The 21,368-nt window shown below is 39.2% G+C and overlaps 2 protein-coding genes across 2 annotated transcripts; one reads left to right on the forward strand and one right to left on the reverse strand.

Annotated features, from left to right (window-relative positions):
• The first annotated feature begins 2,301 nt into the window (after positions 1-2,301).
• Positions 2,302-2,736, forward strand: LOC125178331 (keratin-associated protein 4-4-like). Its single transcript, XM_047881828.1, has one exon. It carries the CDS (start codon positions 2,302-2,304, stop codon positions 2,734-2,736), a length of 435 nt encoding a protein of 144 aa, XP_047737784.1.
• A 5,872-nt stretch (positions 2,737-8,608) lies between these two features.
• Positions 8,609-20,080, reverse strand: LOC108669837 (glutamate receptor ionotropic, delta-2). The gene is made up of 13 exons (XM_047881829.1): positions 19,988-20,080; positions 19,352-19,443; positions 18,772-18,859; positions 17,583-17,744; positions 16,305-16,384; positions 12,830-12,930; positions 12,572-12,693; positions 11,978-12,073; positions 11,346-11,460; positions 10,060-10,112; positions 9,604-9,707; positions 9,090-9,244; positions 8,609-8,640 (listed from the first exon to the last, which is right to left on the reverse strand). The coding sequence occupies exons 1-13, from the start codon at positions 20,078-20,080 to the stop codon at positions 8,609-8,611; spliced, it is 1,293 nt and encodes a 430-aa protein (XP_047737785.1).
• Between the last annotated feature and the right edge of the window lie 1,288 nt (positions 20,081-21,368).

A 21,368-nucleotide genomic window follows, 5' to 3' on the forward strand; every position in this document is an offset into this window, starting at 1 on the left:
CATCACGTCAGCTCATGTCCTTACAAAATTTTATGTAGTCATTACAATTTATATCATGTGTTTTTTACCAAAATAGAATAGACACTCAAAACTGTTATAACAACAAGATGAATGACTACTGAAATAGTAAACGCCTATTCATAAAAATCAGAATAATGGTGCTGCCTATGACAATCTTAATACATTTCACGTCTACGTCGAATCGCCAATAGACACTTTCGTCAGTTTACGAATACAAAGAAAGTTCGAAGGTATGCCCCAAAATTAAAGAGAATGGCCCCATCTTACGAATTTGGTCTTCAACTGTCGGTAGAATCTGTGGCCGCAAATTGTACGTTCTTGATCGGGCCAACAGCCTCGTTTAAGGGCGGGGACACGCAAGCGCGTTTATTTATACGGCTCAAAGCCCGACCTTTTTGCGGCCGCATATGATTGCCTCGCCTCATAGCAGAATTGCTGGAGTTGAGGAATTAAATTCGTCATTGAAATTCTACGACTGAAGCTCTTCCGATTGGCTTATGGGGGGGGGGAGTAAAAACTTCCTTCAGAAAAACTTCCACATTTATTAACAGATCTTTCTGAAACTTCACACATATATGTAAAACAGAAATACAAGCACATTTTGTTCGTATGATTTTTTCGAAAAAAATTAATCGAAAACGTGAAATTCATAGAAAAGGAACAAAAAGGGGGTACTTTAAAAATCTATCTCCCTCCTCCTAGATTTTTGAAGCTACAGCGATGAGACAAATACTGTTCGATTCGTAAAGACCATACCTATCGAGTTATCGAGCTCTTTTTTATTTTTGCCTTAGTATTTTTACACGCATTTTTCCGTTTACATCTCATTTTATCTCATTTTCTTCAAATTTTTTCCCCCCTCCCCCTATTTTGAATCCAAACTATGCACAAATCGAAAAAAAGGCTCAATAACTCGATAGGTTTGGTCTTTACGAATCGAATGATATATGTCTCATTGCTGTAGCTTCAAAACTCTAGGAGAAGATAGGTTTGCCGTGACAATAAGTGTGAATGTCCAGCAGAGCGCGACAAAGTCCCGCGCGCATCGCAATGGCACTCAATGTAGGAAGGATACGAAACTAAACGTTACTGGAGCTTGATTCCAGTCAAAAATGGTGGGAGCGACTGCATGCACACCTCTTCATACGGCGCTAGGCGGGTAACCGAGCTGCAGCTGAAGCAGACACACTATTTAAAGTGCTGGGCACCGAATTACCTCCTATCTTATTTTTTAAAGAACTCCCCTACCCTCCCCCCTTTCTTGATCTGTCGTGAACGCATAAATCAACGTACAGAGATGGTAATGGTACCGTTGAATAGGTCAGAATGTCAGCTTTAAGTTGAGACTAAAACCGGAAAAGTCAAATCCGAAAACTTTAGGGTATACCCTCCCCCCTTAAACATAGCTTCAAGGTCTAGTAATTTTGATATGAATGAAGTAACAATGGACAAGCGTACAATTATATATCAATCTGGTGAAGTTGTGTACTATTCAAATTGCTTTGAATGATGGCGGAATTACTGATTCATAGAAGCTAAATAATTTTATTTTTACCAAGGATGTAGATTCGAGCTTTGACTCTGAAACTAAATTTCTAGCTAGATGATTTAAGAATTTAAATAAATTACATGCTTCAAAATTCTGAACAATAGTAATAAAATTCAACTAAAATTCAAAGCCCTGGCATATTGTACGGCCTTCCTAAGATTCATAAGCCCCTGATTTCGCAGCGAAATTTCAATTTCGACCTATTTTTACTGCGTATAATACCCCGAGCTTTAACATAGCTAAATTTTTGGTGCCCGTTTTGAATTGTCTAACTACTAACCAGTTTACTTTTGATAATACGTACTCCTTTGTCGACCGTTTGAAAGATTTTACCGATGTTCAGCACCTGACTATGGCTTGTCTCTTATACACATCTAGATGTGTATAAGAGACAGATGCAGAAACTATTGAAATCTGCCTCAACTCTTTGTTCAAGGATGTGAATGATCTGGTGATCGGTCTTAACCGCAATCTTTTCAAAAAGATTTTAGAATTATCAGTCATGAACTCTTTTTTCATTTTCGCTGGTAAACTTTATAAGCAAGTTGATGGTTTAGGAATGGGCCTTCCACTTGGTCCCACACTCGCTAACATTTTCATGTGCTTTCATGAAGTTTCTTGGTTGGCCGATTGTCCCATTGATTTTAAACCGATTTTTTATAATAGGTATATTGATGATACTTTTCTGATCTTCAAGCATCCCTCTCATCCTGTCTCTTATACACATCTAGATGTGTATAAGAGACAGNCAGACGTGCAGAGACCAGACGTGCAGAGACCAGACGTGCAGAGACCAGACGTGCAGAGACCAGACGTGCAGAGACCAGACGTGCAGAGACCAGACGTGCAGAGACCAGACGTGCAGAGACCAGACGTGCAGAGACCAGACGTGCAGAGACCAGACGTGCAGAGACCAGACGTGCAGAGACCAGACGTGCAGAGACCAGACGTGCAGAGACCAGACGTGCAGAGACCAGACGTGCAGAGACCAGACGTGCAGAGACCAGACGTGCAGAGACCAGACGTGCAGAGACCAGACGTGCAGAGACCAGACGTGCAGAGACCAGACGTGCAGAGACCAGACGTGCAGAGACCAGACGTGCAGAGACCAGACGTGCAGAGACCAGACGTGCAGAGACCAGACGCTGTCTCTTATACACATCTAGATGTGTATAAGAGACAGCTACATGTTTTGCCCTCAGCAGACTGTAAGTGCCGACACTACTAACCCAACTAATTCCGACACCCTTGACTTCTTAGTACGAGAAATGGGAAAGATAGACTTCCACAACTTTGCTGACGGCGACTGCCACTCCCTTCCGCCAGTTAGGCTCCCCGCGGATTTCTGCATCGCACCCAAGGTTTGGTTGCGGATAGATAGGGTCCGTAAACCACTAGAAGCGCCATATCAAGGCCCATTTGAGGGAATTCGACGAGAACCAAAATTTTTCGTACTCAAACTTCTATAAGGCGAAACGGCATTCACTATCGACAGGCTGAAACATGCTCGATTAACTTCTCCTCTACCTGCAACTTCTCCTACACTTGTCACTACTTCTACACCGAAAATCCCTTCCCATAAAGCTGTAACTTCTTACTCTACCGCGTTTTAAAAATCTCACGTGTTCCATCTTCCAGCGGGTCGCAACAACACTCGCAAATGATACCTTCCAAAGTACCTTCAACCCAGTGGCGCCCCCTTTGCTACTCAGTGAATTCCTAGCGCCCCCCCCCCCCACCAACTCACGGAAATAACACCTCATCCTTAATATTTGGTATGCAGCAATTTAAATAAAGAGAGGTTAAACACAAATGTACATTTCACAAATAAAACTCATTTTATTTAGTAGAATAGTATCTTCGGCGTTGAAGAATAAGCCTTGATAGGACTGTCGCCTATTCTTGTGTTTTTTGTGACTTTTTCACAGATCTAAAAAACAGGCCTATTGATCAAATCTTTTCAACAGACGGTGGTTTGAAATCGTTTCTAGACTTTATTGTTCCGTTATGTACGAGGCATTTCAAGACTAAACATATGCTCCTGCGTAGTCTTGTCTAGTCTTCTTGAACGCGTTCATACTCGGAGCGTCAACAATATCATCAGGGGAGGCTGTTCCACATATCTGTGACTCGAAGCGCGAAAAAGTGTTGTCGCATGGATGAGTTACATCGCTATTTTTTAGTTTTTGGCTGTGATACCTGATGTTGGTTCTTGTTTCAAGTTCTAGTAATCCTGAGACCTTTATAAACCACTGATATACATCATACATGTACAGTATACTTCAATGAGGTCATAACTCAGACGTCGATAACAGAGACTGGGAAGCTTCATAATTTCCAATCTTTCTTCATAAGACTTGCCCTTGAAGCCTGGAAAAATCCTTGTTGCACGTCTTTGAACACACACGACTAAATTCTTGTCCTTCTCAAGTTTCGGTGACCAAACAGCGTTTCCATCCTTTAGATTCGGGCGCACGACAGCAACAAACAACAGCTTCATCGCTTCTGCATCTAGGCACTCGTAGGAGCGTCTGATCAACCCAAACAGTTTATTGGATTTAATATTTAAAATTCAGCTCCCATTCGACACAAACTTCTGGACATTTTTCCACGCAAGATTTCTCATTCATAACTCTCTCGTCGCAACCATGTCTCTCAAGCTGCAAGCTTGCTGTTCGTTATTCGTGCCTAAGGGAAGTAAACCAATATATTTTATAGCAGTGTTTACTGTTCCAGCAACAAAGAATGATAAATATATTTCTAAAAATTTACACGAGAAACCCAGGAGAGGTTCAAAAAACCCTGATCTGGGTGGAAAAAACCCATTGCTAAGAGCCGCGTGCTGCACGTGTTGAGTACAAATCCTCAAACAAACTTTCGAACTTCTGACTTCGACTTTCTGTAGGGAGGGCGCGGCCCTCCCTACCGCCCCCACATCTTCCACGCACCTCCAGTGGGCAGTATCCTGACCCATCTCCAGCTCTACCTGCCGCACCTCGACCCACCTGCTCAGGTCGCGTTTTTAGATTTAAGCAATATCTGTCATACGATTATTCTTAAGGTATCTTCAAGTGTGTATTAATGAGCCATTACTTGCTAGTTAATAAATTTCGGACACTCCGTTCTTGCACGGGGAGTCTTGCCCGGGGGTCTCAACAGTATTATTAGAATGAAAAAACATTTTTATATATATTAGTGCCTTGATGGGCAGGGTGGCCCAGTGGTTAAAGTTCAGAGTACCAGGATTGGAGCAGAGAGGCGCGGGTTCGATCCAAGCTCTGTGCACCAGTTTCTGGTCAGAATCGGCATGGAGGCCGAGCGGTTAAGCAGAGAAAATTTGAAGCAGTGAGTGGCGAGTTCAAGCCCGCAACAATTAAGCTGTTGATGTTCTGCGATGTCAAGAATCGGCGACAAGCTATATAAACGCTGAAACCGCTATATGTTATTTTATTATAATTATTGTATTAATTATGTACGTCACCTTTGAACCCTGGCTGATGGTCTACGTCAAATAGACTAAAATAAAAGTAAATGTAATATATAATAAAAATATATATTTCTAATTATTTATATTTTTATTGATCTCTCGAATATAACTCTTGTTAGAGATCAGATTTTAAATATTTTTTCGAGTCCTAATAATTGTATTTGCATTTGACCACAATAATGGATTTGGACTAAGTAAACTAAAGGGACCTAGTATATACAAGTAAGTTGCACTGGTGCACTTTTTTTCATTTCAACTTCATACTAATAAATTTGGAGTTTTTACTAAAAAATATTTCTGGAAAATGTAATAATGCATTTATTGATGAATGTTTTCTAATTTTTTTCTTAACTTGGGCAGACCTGCAGAGGGCTACAATTAAAGTCAATCTGGATTCTATAATATTGGCTAGGTTATCTTCTCAGCTTGTTTACCTTTCAAAAAACCAAGTTCAATCATTAGAGACAATGAATTCTCGAATTGGGGTTGACTTCAAATTAAAAAATAATGGGGTATAATTTTGTCTGGAGTAATCTATGAATCTTGCTTCAAAAAATATTGTAGACTTTGTTACTGCGTGGACTTAATTGACTTAAGGTATCTTCAAGTGTGTATTAATGAGCCATTACTTGCTAGTTAATAAATTTCGGACACTCCGTTCTTGCACGGGGAGTCTTGCCCGGGGGTCTCAACAGTATTATTAGAATGAAAAAACATTTTTATATATATTAGTGCCTTGATGGGCAGGGTGGCCCAGTGGTTAAAGTTCAGAGTACCAGGATTGGAGCAGAGAGGCGCGGGTTCGATCCAAGCTCTGTGCACCAGTTTCTGGTCAGAATCGGCATGGAGGCCGAGCGGTTAAGCAGAGAAAATTTGAAGCAGTGAGTGGCGAGTTCAAGCCCGCAACAATTAAGCTGTTGATGTTCTGCGATGTCAAGAATCGGCGACAAGCTATATAAACGCTGAAACCGCTATATGTTATTTTATTATAATTATTGTATTAATTATGTACGTCACCTTTGAACCCTGGCTGATGGTCTACGTCAAATAGACTAAAATAAAAGTAAATGTAATATATAATAAAAATATATATTTCTAATTATTTATATTTTTATTGATCTCTCGAATATAACTCTTGTTAGAGATCAGATTTTAAATATTTTTTCGAGTCCTAATAATTGTATTTGCATTTGACCACAATAATGGATTTGGACTAAGTAAACTAAAGGGACCTAGTATATACAAGTAAGTTGCACTGGTGCACTTTTTTTCATTTCAACTTCATACTAATAAATTTGGAGTTTTTACTAAAAAATATTTCTGGAAAATGTAATAATGCATTTATTGATGAATGTTTTCTAATTTTTTTCTTAACTTGGGCAGACCTGCAGAGGGCTACAATTAAAGTCAATCTGGATTCTATAATATTGGCTAGGTTATCTTCTCAGCTTGTTTACCTTTCAAAAAACCAAGTTCAATCATTAGAGACAATGAATTCTCGAATTGGGGTTGACTTCAAATTAAAAAATAATGGGGTATAATTTTGTCTGTAATAATCTATGAATTTAGCTTCAAAAAATGTTGTAGACTTTGTTACTGCGTGGACTTAATTGGAATAACTACTACAACATTAATCAGTCATTTATCCTATCGATCACCTGAGTCCTGAGACAAACTTGCCACCGGACATGTCTCACAGCATTAGGGTACGCACACAGTGAAAGCAGGTTGCCAGCGTACTGGTTACCTGCTCAGGCTGGCGCCCGAAACCATAGAATACAGAAGCCTATTCTTACAGGTTTTCACTGTGAACACTTACATTATTATGCTGTAAAGATTGATCTGACAACTGCAGTAATAAAGGTTTTCTAGACACTCAGAGGCTAGGGAGAGGCTGGAGTAAGCTGTGATTCAAGTTTATTGTTTACTGGTACAGGGCTGGTGTTGAACTGACAAGGAGCAAAAAGGCTATAACGAAGTTAACACAAAAATGAACTATTTCTTAGGTGGATTGATCAAAGAAGTCAGGCGGGAAGTTGCTACAATGCTATGTTCATTCTTGTGGCAGGTTGGAGCAGGTTGCCCGCGCGGGCAAAATTGCTTCCATTGTGTGCGTACCCTTAGAATAGATAGAGCAACTTCATCTCAAAAATCTGTGCAACTCAAAAGCAACTTCTTCAAAAATCTGTGTGGAATTCAAAAGGCTACCTGCAAGAACCCACCAGCATCATCATCTTGCAATGGCCTGACTAGTGACATCATCTGCGGGATAATAAGTAAAGCCCTCATCTCTGCGGTCTACGGATAGGATTCCAGGTATACATCTCATAACTACCGTATTTTTTAAGCTTTGAGTTTGAGATTGATTTAGAGTTATTATCACAGTTCCAAATTTTCTTATTGTATAAAATAATATATACGTGTTTCATGTACCAAAATTTCTGTATTTAATGCTTCCTAAAACTTGGAATGAATGTGATTACATTTAAAACATCATTAATAAATTGAATTTACATCCTTAAACCTGCCTTTTGATCAACCAACGTGGCTGAAGAATATAGTTTGACCCTGAAAATTCAAATCAATAAATTGTTTGGCTATTAACCCGCGTTGTTTAATTTTTAAACAAGCCTATTTTGCCATCTTCAAAAAACAATATTGCGTCATTTGCGTGGTTATAAATGGATATTTCTTTGTTCATTTCCTGATAAAAGTTTACCAAATCAAGCTGTCAGTTATGCAAGAATTAAGAGAAACACCAAATGCCTACAGCAGGTCAAGACAAAATNCACCTCCACAGCAAAGACCACAGAAGCGACAGCGATGCCTGCTTGATGCAAATCACAAATCGCAGGCCAGTCTTATTTTTAATCTTAAAATTGTTTTATTTTATTGGTTATTGGCCCAGTGGTTACAGTTCAGAGTACCAAGATTGGCGTAGAGATGCGCGGGTTCGATCCCAGCTTTGTGCGCCAGTTTCTGGTCAGAATCGGCAAGGATGCCGGGCGGTTAAGCACAGCAGAATTTGAATCAGTGAGTTGAGAATTCGAGACCGCAACAATATGTGGATGTTCTGCGATGTCAAGAATCGGCAACAGGCCTACGGCCTAATAAACGCTGGTACCGCTATTATTATATTGTTATTATTGTGAGTCATTTCTGAATATGCTCTCTGGTTAACGTTAATAATGCTTCAAGATGATGATTAGGTTTCTAATTTAATATAATTTAACCAAGTAATCACTGATTTGGAATTAAAGTTTTACTTATGCCATATAAAAATTGATAATATTATTTTCTTTTGTGTAGATACTAATCATCTATTTTAAGGAGCAATGACATTCAAGTCCCGGGAAAAAAAGTAACTAAAGTTTTGTAGTAATTCAAGAGTATTTTATAGAATGATCCAGTATGTTTATATCTTTTAATGCCTCAATTATGTACAATTCACCTGTGAACCACGGCCGATAGTCTACGTCAAATAGACTAAATAAAAGTTAATTTAATCAACATTGTAAGCCAGTTCATCATGGCCAGTCTTAATATTTACATTATCTAACAATGTTAGCAATATTTTTAGGATCTGGTAATAACAAATATTAGTATTCTGTAATTCGCGATAATTCTGGTACGCAGCGCTAATTTCAAATATGCCCTCCGGCATGAGAACTCACGCCACGCGTTCGATTTTATGGCGCGATAACAAAAGACGAGGACAGCCGATACAGGCAGTCTTTCTGAAGATGATACTACTATACTTGCACAAAGAATTTATTGTATTCCCGAACGCAAAAACTAAATTTCAATGAATGTGAATTACTCTGGAATACAAGAGAATGTGGAAGTTCTATGCTGAATACTCACAAACGAACTGAATTTGCTGACGTGACTCATCGATGCCATAGCTGATATAGAGCCCTAAATGGTCCTAACTGTCAGCGAGCGCGGTTATGTATTAGTTACTTGAAGTTAGTCTTCGATAAGTTACATTAAGTTACAAATTTGTTAGATAAATTAGTAGGCGTGACTCACCGATGCCATAGACGAGAAAGATCCCAAGGAAGTCCTTAACTGTCAGAGCCCGCGATTCACTGAAATTATTATCAGTCTTGGTGCACCAGGTCGAATTCCAGAGGTACTTCTTTTGTAGATAATCTGGCAGGCCAGTCTCGATCACACGCAAAGTCCTGCCACAAGTAAAAATGCTCTGTGACAACTTATTTATTTCCTTTTATTTTGTTATTTTCTTGAGCCTAAACATATTGAAATGTTTCGGTGTACATGATTTACGCATAATTATGGTCATCGCATATTTCACGCCATTATGGTCATATATATACATACATATGAAAATAAGATTACTAAGATGTACATCAGGAAATGAAGGAAACAAATATCAGCGAAATATAATTATCAATGCGGTTCCATCAATGGATTCGCATTTCAATCCATATAACTGTTTAATTTGGTTTAATTGTACTATACGAAGAAAAAACTTTAGTAAATCGAAATTAAAGAATCGTTGGTCATTATTATCAATACATACATGAAGTCCATGGCATTCTTGAGAGGCGAGTTTTTGGGATATCCAAAGGTCATGTACGAATACACCAAGTTTGACTTGACCGAAACTAGGTGACAGTCGCCGTGCTGTTAACGAATATTAAGAAAAATTAAAAACTTTTTTATTAATTATATATATATATCAATACATAAATTCAATATTACATAATAATATAAAAATATGTAAGAAAATAATATTATGTAAAGTGTTATGATAATTTAAAACGTACTGGGAAATCTAGCATTTTTTGCAGGTCTCGTCGTTCATATATTATGAGATTTGTCCTCAAATTAGTTCTTTTATTGGTGTGAAGATTTTGAGAAGTTCGGTGCAAGTTTTTTGAAGGATGAATTTTCAAGAATTTATCAAAATTTTGATTTTTTTTTCAATAAAATTAAGTGATGATTTATATTATTTGTTAAAGCAGTTTTTGTTCACCTTTGAGAAGTCATCAGCCATGAAACTTTCGGACCACAGCGAAGGGACAACCGCTTTAATAGAAAAATGGCATTCAAGTTGTTAAAAATTATCAATTATAATGAGGTTTCTCCCATTAGTCAATTAATGCACACTTATACAAACATTTCTGAAACATTCACAAAATTTCTGTGACAAAAATGGCAAAATCTGCTGGAGTTTACGACATCTAACTGTTACCGAGCCGATATCTTCACGATAGTAATGTTATGATGGCGAAGAGACCATTCATGTTTTGCTCAATGTTTCAGCATCGTAATTCTTGTCATATCGATATCTCGGACTGCAAATCAACGGCTATATAATTATCTATAAACAGCATATAATATAAGCTAATATTAGCATGGCTTACGTAGATATATACTTGCGTGGAAACAGTACACATTCCAACTGAATATTGAGAACTTTGGTCCGTTTTTTAATTAAGAGAATTTGAGCGTACAGACGATGACACAAGTGTGTACAGGCTTTTTATTAACTGGCTAAAATTTCAACATAAAATATAACGGATTACATGTTGGTCCTTCATGGATTTGGATTTGGGCCCACACTCCACAAGTTTGCCTACACCCTTTAAGAGCAGCGGCAAATGCCGAATGAACCGTGCTTAAAAAGTTAAAAATAAAATAAAACGCTTAAAAACGGATAAAAAATTTTGGTTCTCCGTGAATAAAAAGGATAAAAAATTTTGGTTCTCCGTGAATAAAAAGGATAAAAATGGGTTATCCGTGAATAAAAAGATCAAAATGGGTACACCGTGGATAAAAAAAACTAAAAATGGGTTCTTCATTGATAAAATGAAAAAAGCGAGTTCTCCATGGATTAAAAGGCTAAAAAATCGGCCCATAAATCCAACTCAACTCACCCGCAACTTTTATAAGGACCATGTCAAGCAAAAATTTTATTTGGATAAAGTATACCCACACCCAGTCTGTATAAACGTCATGTGCCCCGCGGTAACTCTATGTCCAAGGTAACAACTCTCTCGCAACTCTCTTCCTGAGGACTTTATCAAATAAAAAGATTAGATCTGTATACTCACTGCAGTGAATGACAGAGAGCGCATTTTCTCGTCCGTCCGTGAATTCACGGACAGACAGACGGACGGACGGACATGACGAGCATAATAGCGCCTTTTTTCCATAAATGAGAAAATGCGCAAAAAAAATTTTCACCGAGTTTAGCCTCACCCAGTGTATACCATACACATTATCTGCCCCGTCTCTATGTCTACAATTTCAACTCACCCGTAACTCGTTTTTTTAGGATCTTGTCAACAAGCTCTGCCGTGGGCGTCGGGTTGCCGTCTCTTAGAGCCCACAGCTTGCCCAAGACGTTATTCGGTTCGGTCTTCGCAAGCCCCTTCACAAGTTATTCATATTAGAGTGTAACGTGGTCCTTCCTTGTGAAGATTTAATTTGCTAGAAATAATGTGTAAACTTTATGTGTACTATCATATCAATTGCCGGTACCAGGTCTTAACGTCTCGTAGATAATTGATTCATTTCATTACATATACTAATAATATAGAAGTGTATATGAATAAATAAACTCTCTTCAAAGTGCTAAATATCACGTTCGAGATAACTGGCCTGTTAAATATCAGATGGATGCGGATGAAAATTATTAAAAGGATTATTGTTCACGAATTTCAAAGAATTGTGAAAACTACAGGGCTTAGCGACTCCTGATCAAATCTGACACTTGTTCGATGAAAAAAAAACGAAGTATCCAATTTTCATTTAGGGACATCAACCCATGGTGATGCTTCACCAAGGTGGTGAAAGCACCACGCCATAATATTTTGAGAGAAAGAATATTGTGATTATCGAGTACATAACACGGTCTCGATGGTACCTCGAGGTGGCCTTGGTCATACCTCGAGGTAAGGGGTATAGATCATGCCGGCGATCCACGTCAATTTGTAGTCCTTCTGGCTGACGAACTCCTCGTCATTGCTGAACGGTAGTTTGACCTGCCATGATATAAGGCCATGAGAACGACATAGATAAAAAAATAAAAGTTTATTTGGAGGTAATGATGAATTACGAAATTGCAGAAATCGCAGTTTATCAGTTATATTTTACAGGAACAGGATGGATCGCGTTAGCGATCGACCTTAAATTGATGAAACCAGCACTGCTTCGCCCAGATCTAGCTAGACCTCTTACTTTGCCTCGATGATCGATTCTATCTTGGCTACGCGACTTGTCTCAATGCTCATCAGTTAGTTTCGCCATCACAACCTGCCTAGCTCCTATTACCAGTCTCCTCTTGACGATAAAAAATTTTTCTTGACAAACTTGATTCATCGACGATCACACTTTTTTACACTTTATCTAGAAGCCGACCTTGTAACTTCGAACCTCATTTCGATAACTGACTGCGTCATGATAACACTCAAGTCATGATGCCACGTCTCTGCTTGAAGACCAGACTTCTCTTGAAACAATAGCTCGTCATGTTAACCAACCTTATCGTTGATGAGGATGGCGCTGAGGTTACACTTGTACATGGCACCGATCATGAAGCTCACGAAGAGCCAGAAGGCACCAAGCGTTCGCCCCGCCTTCCAGCCGGGCGAGTGTTTCGAATCTGGTACGATTTAAAGTAATAAATACTGTGCCTAATCCCAAGTATAGACTTTTATTTACTAGCATTTTCCACCCATGAATATTCAAATTCGGAGTAATTGTCAGAACAATATAGTGATCCGTAGTACGTAATTCACCTTGTGACAGAAATATCTGCAGCGCCCATACGAAGCCTCGAGAGCCAATTTCAGTCTTCGACAGGGAACCCCGGAGACCCGTGGTATGGCCATCGCGAGCTCTGTGCAAACTCTTGATGAAATTCAACGTAAACATCGAGATAACTTGGAATATTGCATGTACTTTTGTATAAATTCTTATCTGCACCAGGATATTTCCAGTTGGAATTTTATTGTTTGGGTTTGAGTTAGTTGTGATTTTATTTGGCCGGCTACGGTTTCCCAACATTTCTTGCATTGGTGTGGGCAATCTTCCGCATTTCTTCAAATCCACATTTGAAGCTAGAAGCTAAGTCCAACCTCTAGTCAGATTCAGAGACAGCCCACCAGTCAGATTCCTGTCGACTGCCAACTACGCCATACCTTCGTGTTTCGTCCGCTTCATCGGCGCAACTATGGAGTGTGATCTCTAGCGTGCGTCACGTCTGAGGTGGTGGCCTCGAGGTGTAGGGGCCATCTGGAGACTGCGACATCTGTTCGTCTTCTTACGGAGGACGTGTCTCTGCGAGAGCTGAGGAGAGGACCGGATGCTGCAGGTTGATTGTCCGTCACTAAAGCTCAGGGTGTTGTGGCAACTTGTGGCTTCGGCCGGTTTTCCATTATGGATAAGTCTTCCCTTCACTACTCTCAACCCAAATAATTAAACCAGTCATGTCTTCCAACTGGCTATGTACATTCCTTAGAAAGCCAATTTGTTCTATAAATCTCTTATTTTAAGATTACCATTTGAATTTCAAGAGCATAGTTACTAGGTTCGTAAATTTAGGCATTTGATAATATTTCGGACCCTAATATTCAGCTTGTTTTAATTTTACATTTTTGGCTTTCGTTACATTAAAATCAGTTGGCTTTTGTTTTGACAGGATGGGCGGCACGGAAATTAGCGCGTCAGTTTTTCTGTGCTACCTGGCTGGCTTGCGCTAGCCATGTGAAGCTCAGGCTCCCGATTTACCGAGGACTTCCACCGGGCAGCAGCTCAGGCCAAACCTCTTTTTTCTCAACTATTGTGTTCACTCAACACAATTGAGATTCAGTAAACTCAGTATATTAAAGCCGTTTCCTTGACATTATTTCTCCGGTGTAATGCAATTTTTCCTTCCACTGAAAAGCGAGGGCCCGCTAAAGTTTTGTACAACTTTTGCGAATCTGAAAATGGTAGTATAGAACCAAAAAACTAACCAAAGATGGGCCTGATACATTTATCTTCGATTTTTGCGTTACGTTTTGGTCATGAATGAAAATCGGAATGCCGTACCATCGTATATAGTTACGTGTTCGTAAGTGTCAGCAATTCAATGACGGCTTTCCAAGCTAAATCCGCCTCTCAAAGACGAGAAATCGACCGCTGAGTGTAAGACGGAACACAATTGTATGAAATATATTCTTTAGAACATTGTTTCGCTTCTGATTTTACTCGAGAGATTTAACTTGTGTAAGATTAACTAATGCGTAAACATATATATATTTTATGACTGAAACAAGGAGTCTCCTTTGCTGTGATATCTGTCTATAGCGTTGCGTTGCGATCGTCTGCTAGGCGCCATGCTTCGTCGGCTAGCCCTGACACGTTTAGACTTATTTCTATGATGTGTTAATCGTTAAATATTACTTGACCTATGATTTATTCATTTTAATGTGCAATTATTTTGTCTAAGGACTTAATTCTTTTGTGATACTCGTAATGATTTGCTGTTGTCCGAGAATCAGTGCTGTCAACCTACTATACTATCGTTACAGTAAAGACGGCTAGGCAGCCATCTTGCGTAAGGAAGCTAGACAATATAGGGTAACTCTTTCTGAGTTACCCTCGCGGGAAAGTTGTGTGTTCTCTGTGTTACTGGGTTGGGGTGCATATGTTTCGACTCGAATTCAAGTAGCCAGATCTGGGCTTCCAAGAATAAACTCCACCGTAGTTCAGGAAATGTCTCTTAATTATGAGTTCCTCTAACGGACTAATAACGGCATAGGTGGAGTTCTTGGTTAGTTCCAGTTGCTGGTAGCGCTCTGGTACGGCTAGTTTCCATGCCGAGCACTTCTCGTGTTGTGGGGACTAATAACCTATGCACTCGAGTATATTTGTCAGCGTTCTGGTACAGCTTCTGCGGTACCGTTCGGGCCTCTCGTGTCGTGGGAGTCAACACCTTCCACGCTCGGGAGTAATCGGAATTTGGCAGTGTATTAGAGCTAGAACCTCTAGTCACTGCAACTGGTCGTCGGCATCTCGGCGCGGTTAGTTCCCGTACCATTTGCTGTCCGTTTTTGTGATTTGGCAGTGTATTAGGGCTAGAACCCCTAGTCTCTGCAGTTCGTTATCGGCGTTTCGGTGCGGTTAGTTCCCGTACCATTTGCTGCCCGTTTTGTGATTTGGCAGTGTATTAGGGCTTGAACCCCTAGTCTCTGCGGTTCGTTGTCGGCATCCCAGTGCCATCAGTCCCCATTACCATTTGCTGTCCGTTTTTGCGATTTGGCAGTATATTAGGGCTAGAACCCCTAGTCTCTGCGGCTGGTCGTCGGCATCTCGGTGCGGCTAGTTCCCGTACCATTTGCTGTCCGTTTTGTGACTCGTTGCGGTGCACTAGGGCTAGAACACCTAGTCTCTGCGGCTGATTCTTAGCATCTTGGTTCTGTTAGTTCCCGTACCATTTGCTGTCCATCTTTGTGATTCTTGCGGTGCATTAGGGCTAGAACACCTAGTCTCTGCGGCTGGTTGTTGGCATCTCGGTGCTGCTAGTTCTCGTACCATTTGCTATCCATTTTGTTATTCTCAACTGTTTATTAGGGCTCATACTGTGTGGTTTCTCGGCTGTTTGTACTCCTGAAGTGTCAAGCCTTTTTCCGTGAATTTTTGGACTAAGACGAATAATAATTTGTGCGCCTCGTATGAAGAACCTTGTAATTCGCCTGAAGATTACCAGGATACTACGAAAAGTTTCTTGTGTTCATTGTCCTTCTCCTCTCTCCAACGCAAGGGAATTTAGAGCCGGACCAAAGAGCGACTCTTTAGCCATTGTGTTTAGGATTAGTACGAAAGTCTACACCAAGTCGGCACGCTACTCCTAAATATTTCAACTTCGCGGCGGTGTTTCCGGTTAACTTACACATGTAACATGGCTACTTTGTGTACTTAACCCTCTACCGACGAACGTGAGTAACCGGAGCAAAATTGTTACACAAGCCTACCCAAAAAAGATACGTTCTAGTGAGCGCAAAATGACTTACACAGATGGTTGCCACCACGTACGACAATTCAAAATGTTCTCTGTTGCGTACAGACGTCTTCAGTTTGCTACACTCAATAGTTTACGTATGGAATGTTCCCGGAGAGTGACCTACGGCGGTAGAGGGTTAGGCGAGTTTTGATGGAACAACCTCCTGAACTTGGGATTCCGTTTGTGCACAGAGTTTCTAGTTTCGACTAAGTTAGGAGCCAACTCACAGAAAGCGGGAAACAGCAAGCCCCAGCAACCCAGCCGCCACCCCGACAATCAGCACCGACAGCAGCACGCAAACCCAAACCTTCACAAAAAATACGCTCATGTGATAAGAATGCATATATTGAGAAAATAGTTGATTCATGTACAAATTTAATTAATTTATACATTTCATCTACTGCATTTTATATATTGTTCACCAGATGCTGCAATTCATTCCAGGAATAGACATTAGTTGATTAGTGAACAGTAATTATCTCATCACAGAGGTTCCTGAAACTATCGAGTTATCTTGCATAAATTTTGTCTTTTTCAGGTTACGATGAATTGGAACTGATCATAATCGAGGATTTGTTTTGAATCAAAGGTTGACTATATTTTCAGTAACATTCGGGGCACCAACCAAATTTTTATAATCTATTCTAAATATCTTGAGCTATTTTTACTGAAATTTGTCGCTAAAAAAACTTAAAATCAATACTTCAGTTCATGTGATGTAATAATTGAATTTAAATCTTGATCATGACCAACGGGCTTTATTTAAATCCTTAATGTTGGCAGCAGAATGATTTGGACTAATAGTACGTTCATTTAGTGCCAATTTATTCTCCCGATCAAATTTTAATAAATACTTCAGAAAAAATTTATATTAAATGTTTAAATCGCTATTTTTACTCCTAATGTTTACCTAATTTTATACCCTATAATACAAAGATTACTTTCTTTTATAATAATTTGTTAACAATTTTTTGCTATTGTGCAGAGTTCGTCGGTTAATAGTTTTTATGTTTAAAAATAACGAATTTTAATTTCAAAATCTGAAAAGTCATTACCGTTGAATGGGTTGAAAGTAATAATAGTGACGTTCATATTTGAATAATCTTACTCCATAATCAATACATAGAAAATAAGTTTTTTGTTTTTATCCAGATTTTATCGCAAATGTATATGTAATGACGGATTGTCATCCTTTCGCAGAAATGTGACCAAGTTTAATATTATGTACAAATATCGATATATTTAGACTAGTTTGAATTCACAAACATTGTCAAGAAACTGCGATGTGATACCTTTAATATATACATAGTGGAGTAACTATTTTTTAAGCCATGTTGGCCTGTTTTTCTGACCAGAATTTGTACAACCAGTTATATATGGTCTCGAATCTTCCAACTCGTTCCTTCAATCTTGATGAACGTAACCATTTGGCCACGCAGAGCCAAGCTCACGTTAATTTCTAATGAATCAAAAGAAGTGCATGTAATTTGTTTTCTGATGCTTACCTCGAACATGAAGGGCTTTGTTAAGATGAGGATGTCAGGTTGGATGCTCGTGATGCGGCGGTACAGGAAGTAGTTATCAATTTTCAAAACTGCTGGGGCGTAGTCCAGTACTTCCATCCTGAAGAAGTGCACTACTACTGGTCCGAGCATCATGTCAACTTCCTGCGCTCAGAAAATTTATTGAAATTAATAAATGGTGGTTGTCCTGTGCCAATTTATTAACTGCCAGTTATGAAATTGCCTTCATACAAGTCAGACTAACGATAAAGGGCTGTGCTATGTTGGCGCCAGGCAGCTCTATAAAATCATCGTCAGCAAGCAGTTTAAAATTTAAATGGAAATTATTAAGACCTTTCGATAATGACAAGGATTTCATTAATGCTCATATCGCCGGTGACTGAGCTTGGTGTGTCTATTCACATATGATATGGAATTCTTTGCACCGTGCATTTTCCCTACTCGGAAATAAGTCAAGCGAATCAAATAAGTAGACATACTGTTCATTCTACTCGGCAAAACTATTTATAATTATGAGTAGGATAGAGTTTAAAAAATCGCATATGTATTTCTAACGGAGATCATTTCGAGTCGGGTATTACAAAATCTGCAGTCTTCGAAATAACCGTGAAAAAACGGTGTGACCGGCGTTCTATAGTACATGGCCGGCTGCTCCGTGTAAATAAACCGCATCGCCGTTTTTTTTAAAGATGTGGTGCGGGCTTCTAGTGTTAAGTTGGAAAAAACGGCAACAATCTGTTTTTTTTTTCATCTTACGGCCGGCCACTAAATTACCGGTTATACCGTTTAAAGGTGATTTTTTTAACAATGTGGATTGCTGAACATGAATGAATGACAAATACTATTGCTCAGTCTCCCGAGAGTTAGTCAAATTCATAACAGTTCAAATGTTCATCGATGAGATCCCTCAACTAAATACGTTAAGATCTTAAAATATTGTATGCTGAAGTGCAATATTCAGTGATGATTGATGACGGAGACCAGAGATCATCAGACATTATACGGTGATGTGCAATATTTATTGATACCAGAGGCCGGAGAGTACCGAACATCATACGGTGATTTGCAATATTTAATGAGGCTAAAGTTTATGATCATACAATATTGTATGATGTGAAATTCTTAGTGATCCCAACATGCTGGCATCACTCAACATTGGACTGCCACAGACCCTGCGCTGCACCATGCCCGTCGCCCCGTTGTAGGAGCCGTTCACCTCGAGGCCCACGCTCAGGTCAGGTACGGTCACGAAGTAGTAGCTGCGACACAGGGGAGATTTTTTTTCGGCCTCTTAACTTTTACAATTTGTTAACAATTTTAATGAAGTCTGAACAAATTGTTGCTGGCTGCAGCATCAAGGCTATCTTACCGATAAATTACCAAATTAACACAAGCACTATCGTACACATTAGTATTGAGTTTTGTTGAATATAAATTTGTAGATAATTTTTTAACGAAACAACCTTTTGATGTTACGGATATGATCTGCTATATAGACGTGCTTACTGTACTTCCCACACTATATCCCAGGCACCTTCTTCCACTCCCCATCTCACAGGTGCCTTCCCACACTACATATTTTTGACACCTTCTTCCAGTCTTTACCTGAGGGGTGAGGTTCAATATTATATTCTAGACACCTTCCACTACCAATTTAAATGGCCTTTCCCCCTGTTATCATTTAAGGACATATTTTAACTATATGTAAATGGGGGATATATCTTAGATATATAACCTCTTCCCACACTCACCACCACTTCAGGGCGTGCATAATTATCCTGAATACTTCGACGTGGGCGCCCGAGTACGGCTTCGTGTCTAGATTGACAAGCGCTGGTGCCGTCTGAATACAATTATAACAATTATGATTATTGATATAAGGAAGCGATATTAAACTAGAATAAGATTAACCCATTCATCTGTGAGTGTAAAACAAAATATGTGTAATTACGACTCTTACATAAACAGTGCACACAGATGTCGAGAAAATTTTTCAACAGATTCACTGTAAAACATGGCAATCATCAGAAGTAAACAAAAAGAATCTAGGAATTATAAAACTATCGTACGGAAATGATTTATCATTATGATCCTTTCAAGGTAATCAATTATGCGTTGTACAGCTGAAACCGCACGCCGTTCAATCAAATTAACAATTGTAAATTTTAATTCTCCAACCAATACCTAATTTTCGGTCCAAAGAAATCAGTTTACGTGCAAGTCATATTAGTTTATTATTACCTGATTTATTACAAAAAATAATTTAATTATATATTCCTATTTATATTCCGTATTGGTTTACGTGCGTGCAGGTAGTATAGGCTATTATTATGTTATTATTTTATCGACGTGAGTCGATGAATAATATTAATTATTCAAGGAATTACCGGGAACACCGCGACGGAGATGCACCCCGGGGTGTCGCTGGGGGCCTCGAAGCTCTCCCCGGTAGGGGAGTGGGGGATTGTCCACGGCCTCATGAGGAGTGGGGGTTGGGGGACGTGGAGCCTGTTGTGAACAGCCAATCAGCATGGTTTTGACAATATATCATGTATATATATATTATTGATAAGTATGGTTGTTGTGCGACACGTTTGTTAAGAGTTCCCGAAAACCGTGTCGCGGAATTGTTCGATCAAAACGTTACTCATACTTTAGACAATAGCGCGACATATTTGGCACATTGTGCTACAAAATGTCGCGCAATTACTATCTCCACCGTAATGTATTTGTGTTTCTAGATCTGAACTTCTTCTGAACTGATTTTTGTGAACTGACGATGGAGCTGGACTCCGAAACGTTTTCTCTTATAAAGATATGGTGAATTTTTGTGGTATTGTTTTTGCTTTTAAATTCCTAATTACTATCTCGCAATGCACCCATGTTACAGAATCTACCTATGATCAGTATTTGCTAATAGTGCGACACAAAAAAAGATGAACGCTATTATGCGACATGCTAATTAACGAAATTCTCGTTATAGGCTGGGGTTAGAATTAGGGTTAGAGGTGTGAAAAATGTTTTTTAGACACTTTTTACAATTTTACTAGAATAGGTCCAGCCAGGAAAGGTTCTTTTACCTTAAATAACTAATTGAAAAACGTCAACTAATGATTGTCGCGGTAATATATAGGTTTGATTGAAGACCAGAGCGTACTTTTTATCAACAATTTTCTTATTGTTTTTTTTCTATGAGCCGAACGAAATTTCTTGCAGGTGCTTGGAGATCAAAAAGCAGATTACCAAATGACATTTTACTGGAGTGCGACGTTTCGAATATATCAATATTCAAGTTATGAAGCAAGTGAAGAGTTATTACAACGCTTAAAATTGAAATTTGGACATGACATTACTTCATACAGAAAGTATCGTAGATACGGTTTAAAATTGAAAATCAAATTAATCCGAGAATGATTTCAACGTCCTGACGAATCCGGCGGTTTGCAAATTGATAGCAGGAGACTCGTCCTAAATGATGAGAGCCTCCGCTATCGACAGTCTCGTAGTGTCGGGGCACCGCATTACGATGCTGGTGCAGGCCTCCAACGTGGCATCATGATTATTTCATAGCTAAAGAATTGCATGGCTAATGAAACTAAAATCATGAACTGCATGGCAACTGAACTATAATTGTCTACAATTCTGAGCTCCATGTCTACTGAACATATGGTCCATACTTAGAGCTGGGCAGCGCTACTTTGAAATATAGCGGCGCTACCGCTACCGCTACATGCTCTAAATGTAGCGGGCGCTACCGCTACCGCTACA

This window comes from Hyalella azteca, unplaced genomic scaffold (assembly GCF_000764305.2).
Source record: "Hyalella azteca isolate HAZT.00-mixed unplaced genomic scaffold, Hazt_2.0.2 contig8909, whole genome shotgun sequence".
In the NCBI taxonomy this organism is placed as follows: Eukaryota; Metazoa; Arthropoda; class Malacostraca; order Amphipoda; family Hyalellidae; genus Hyalella; species Hyalella azteca.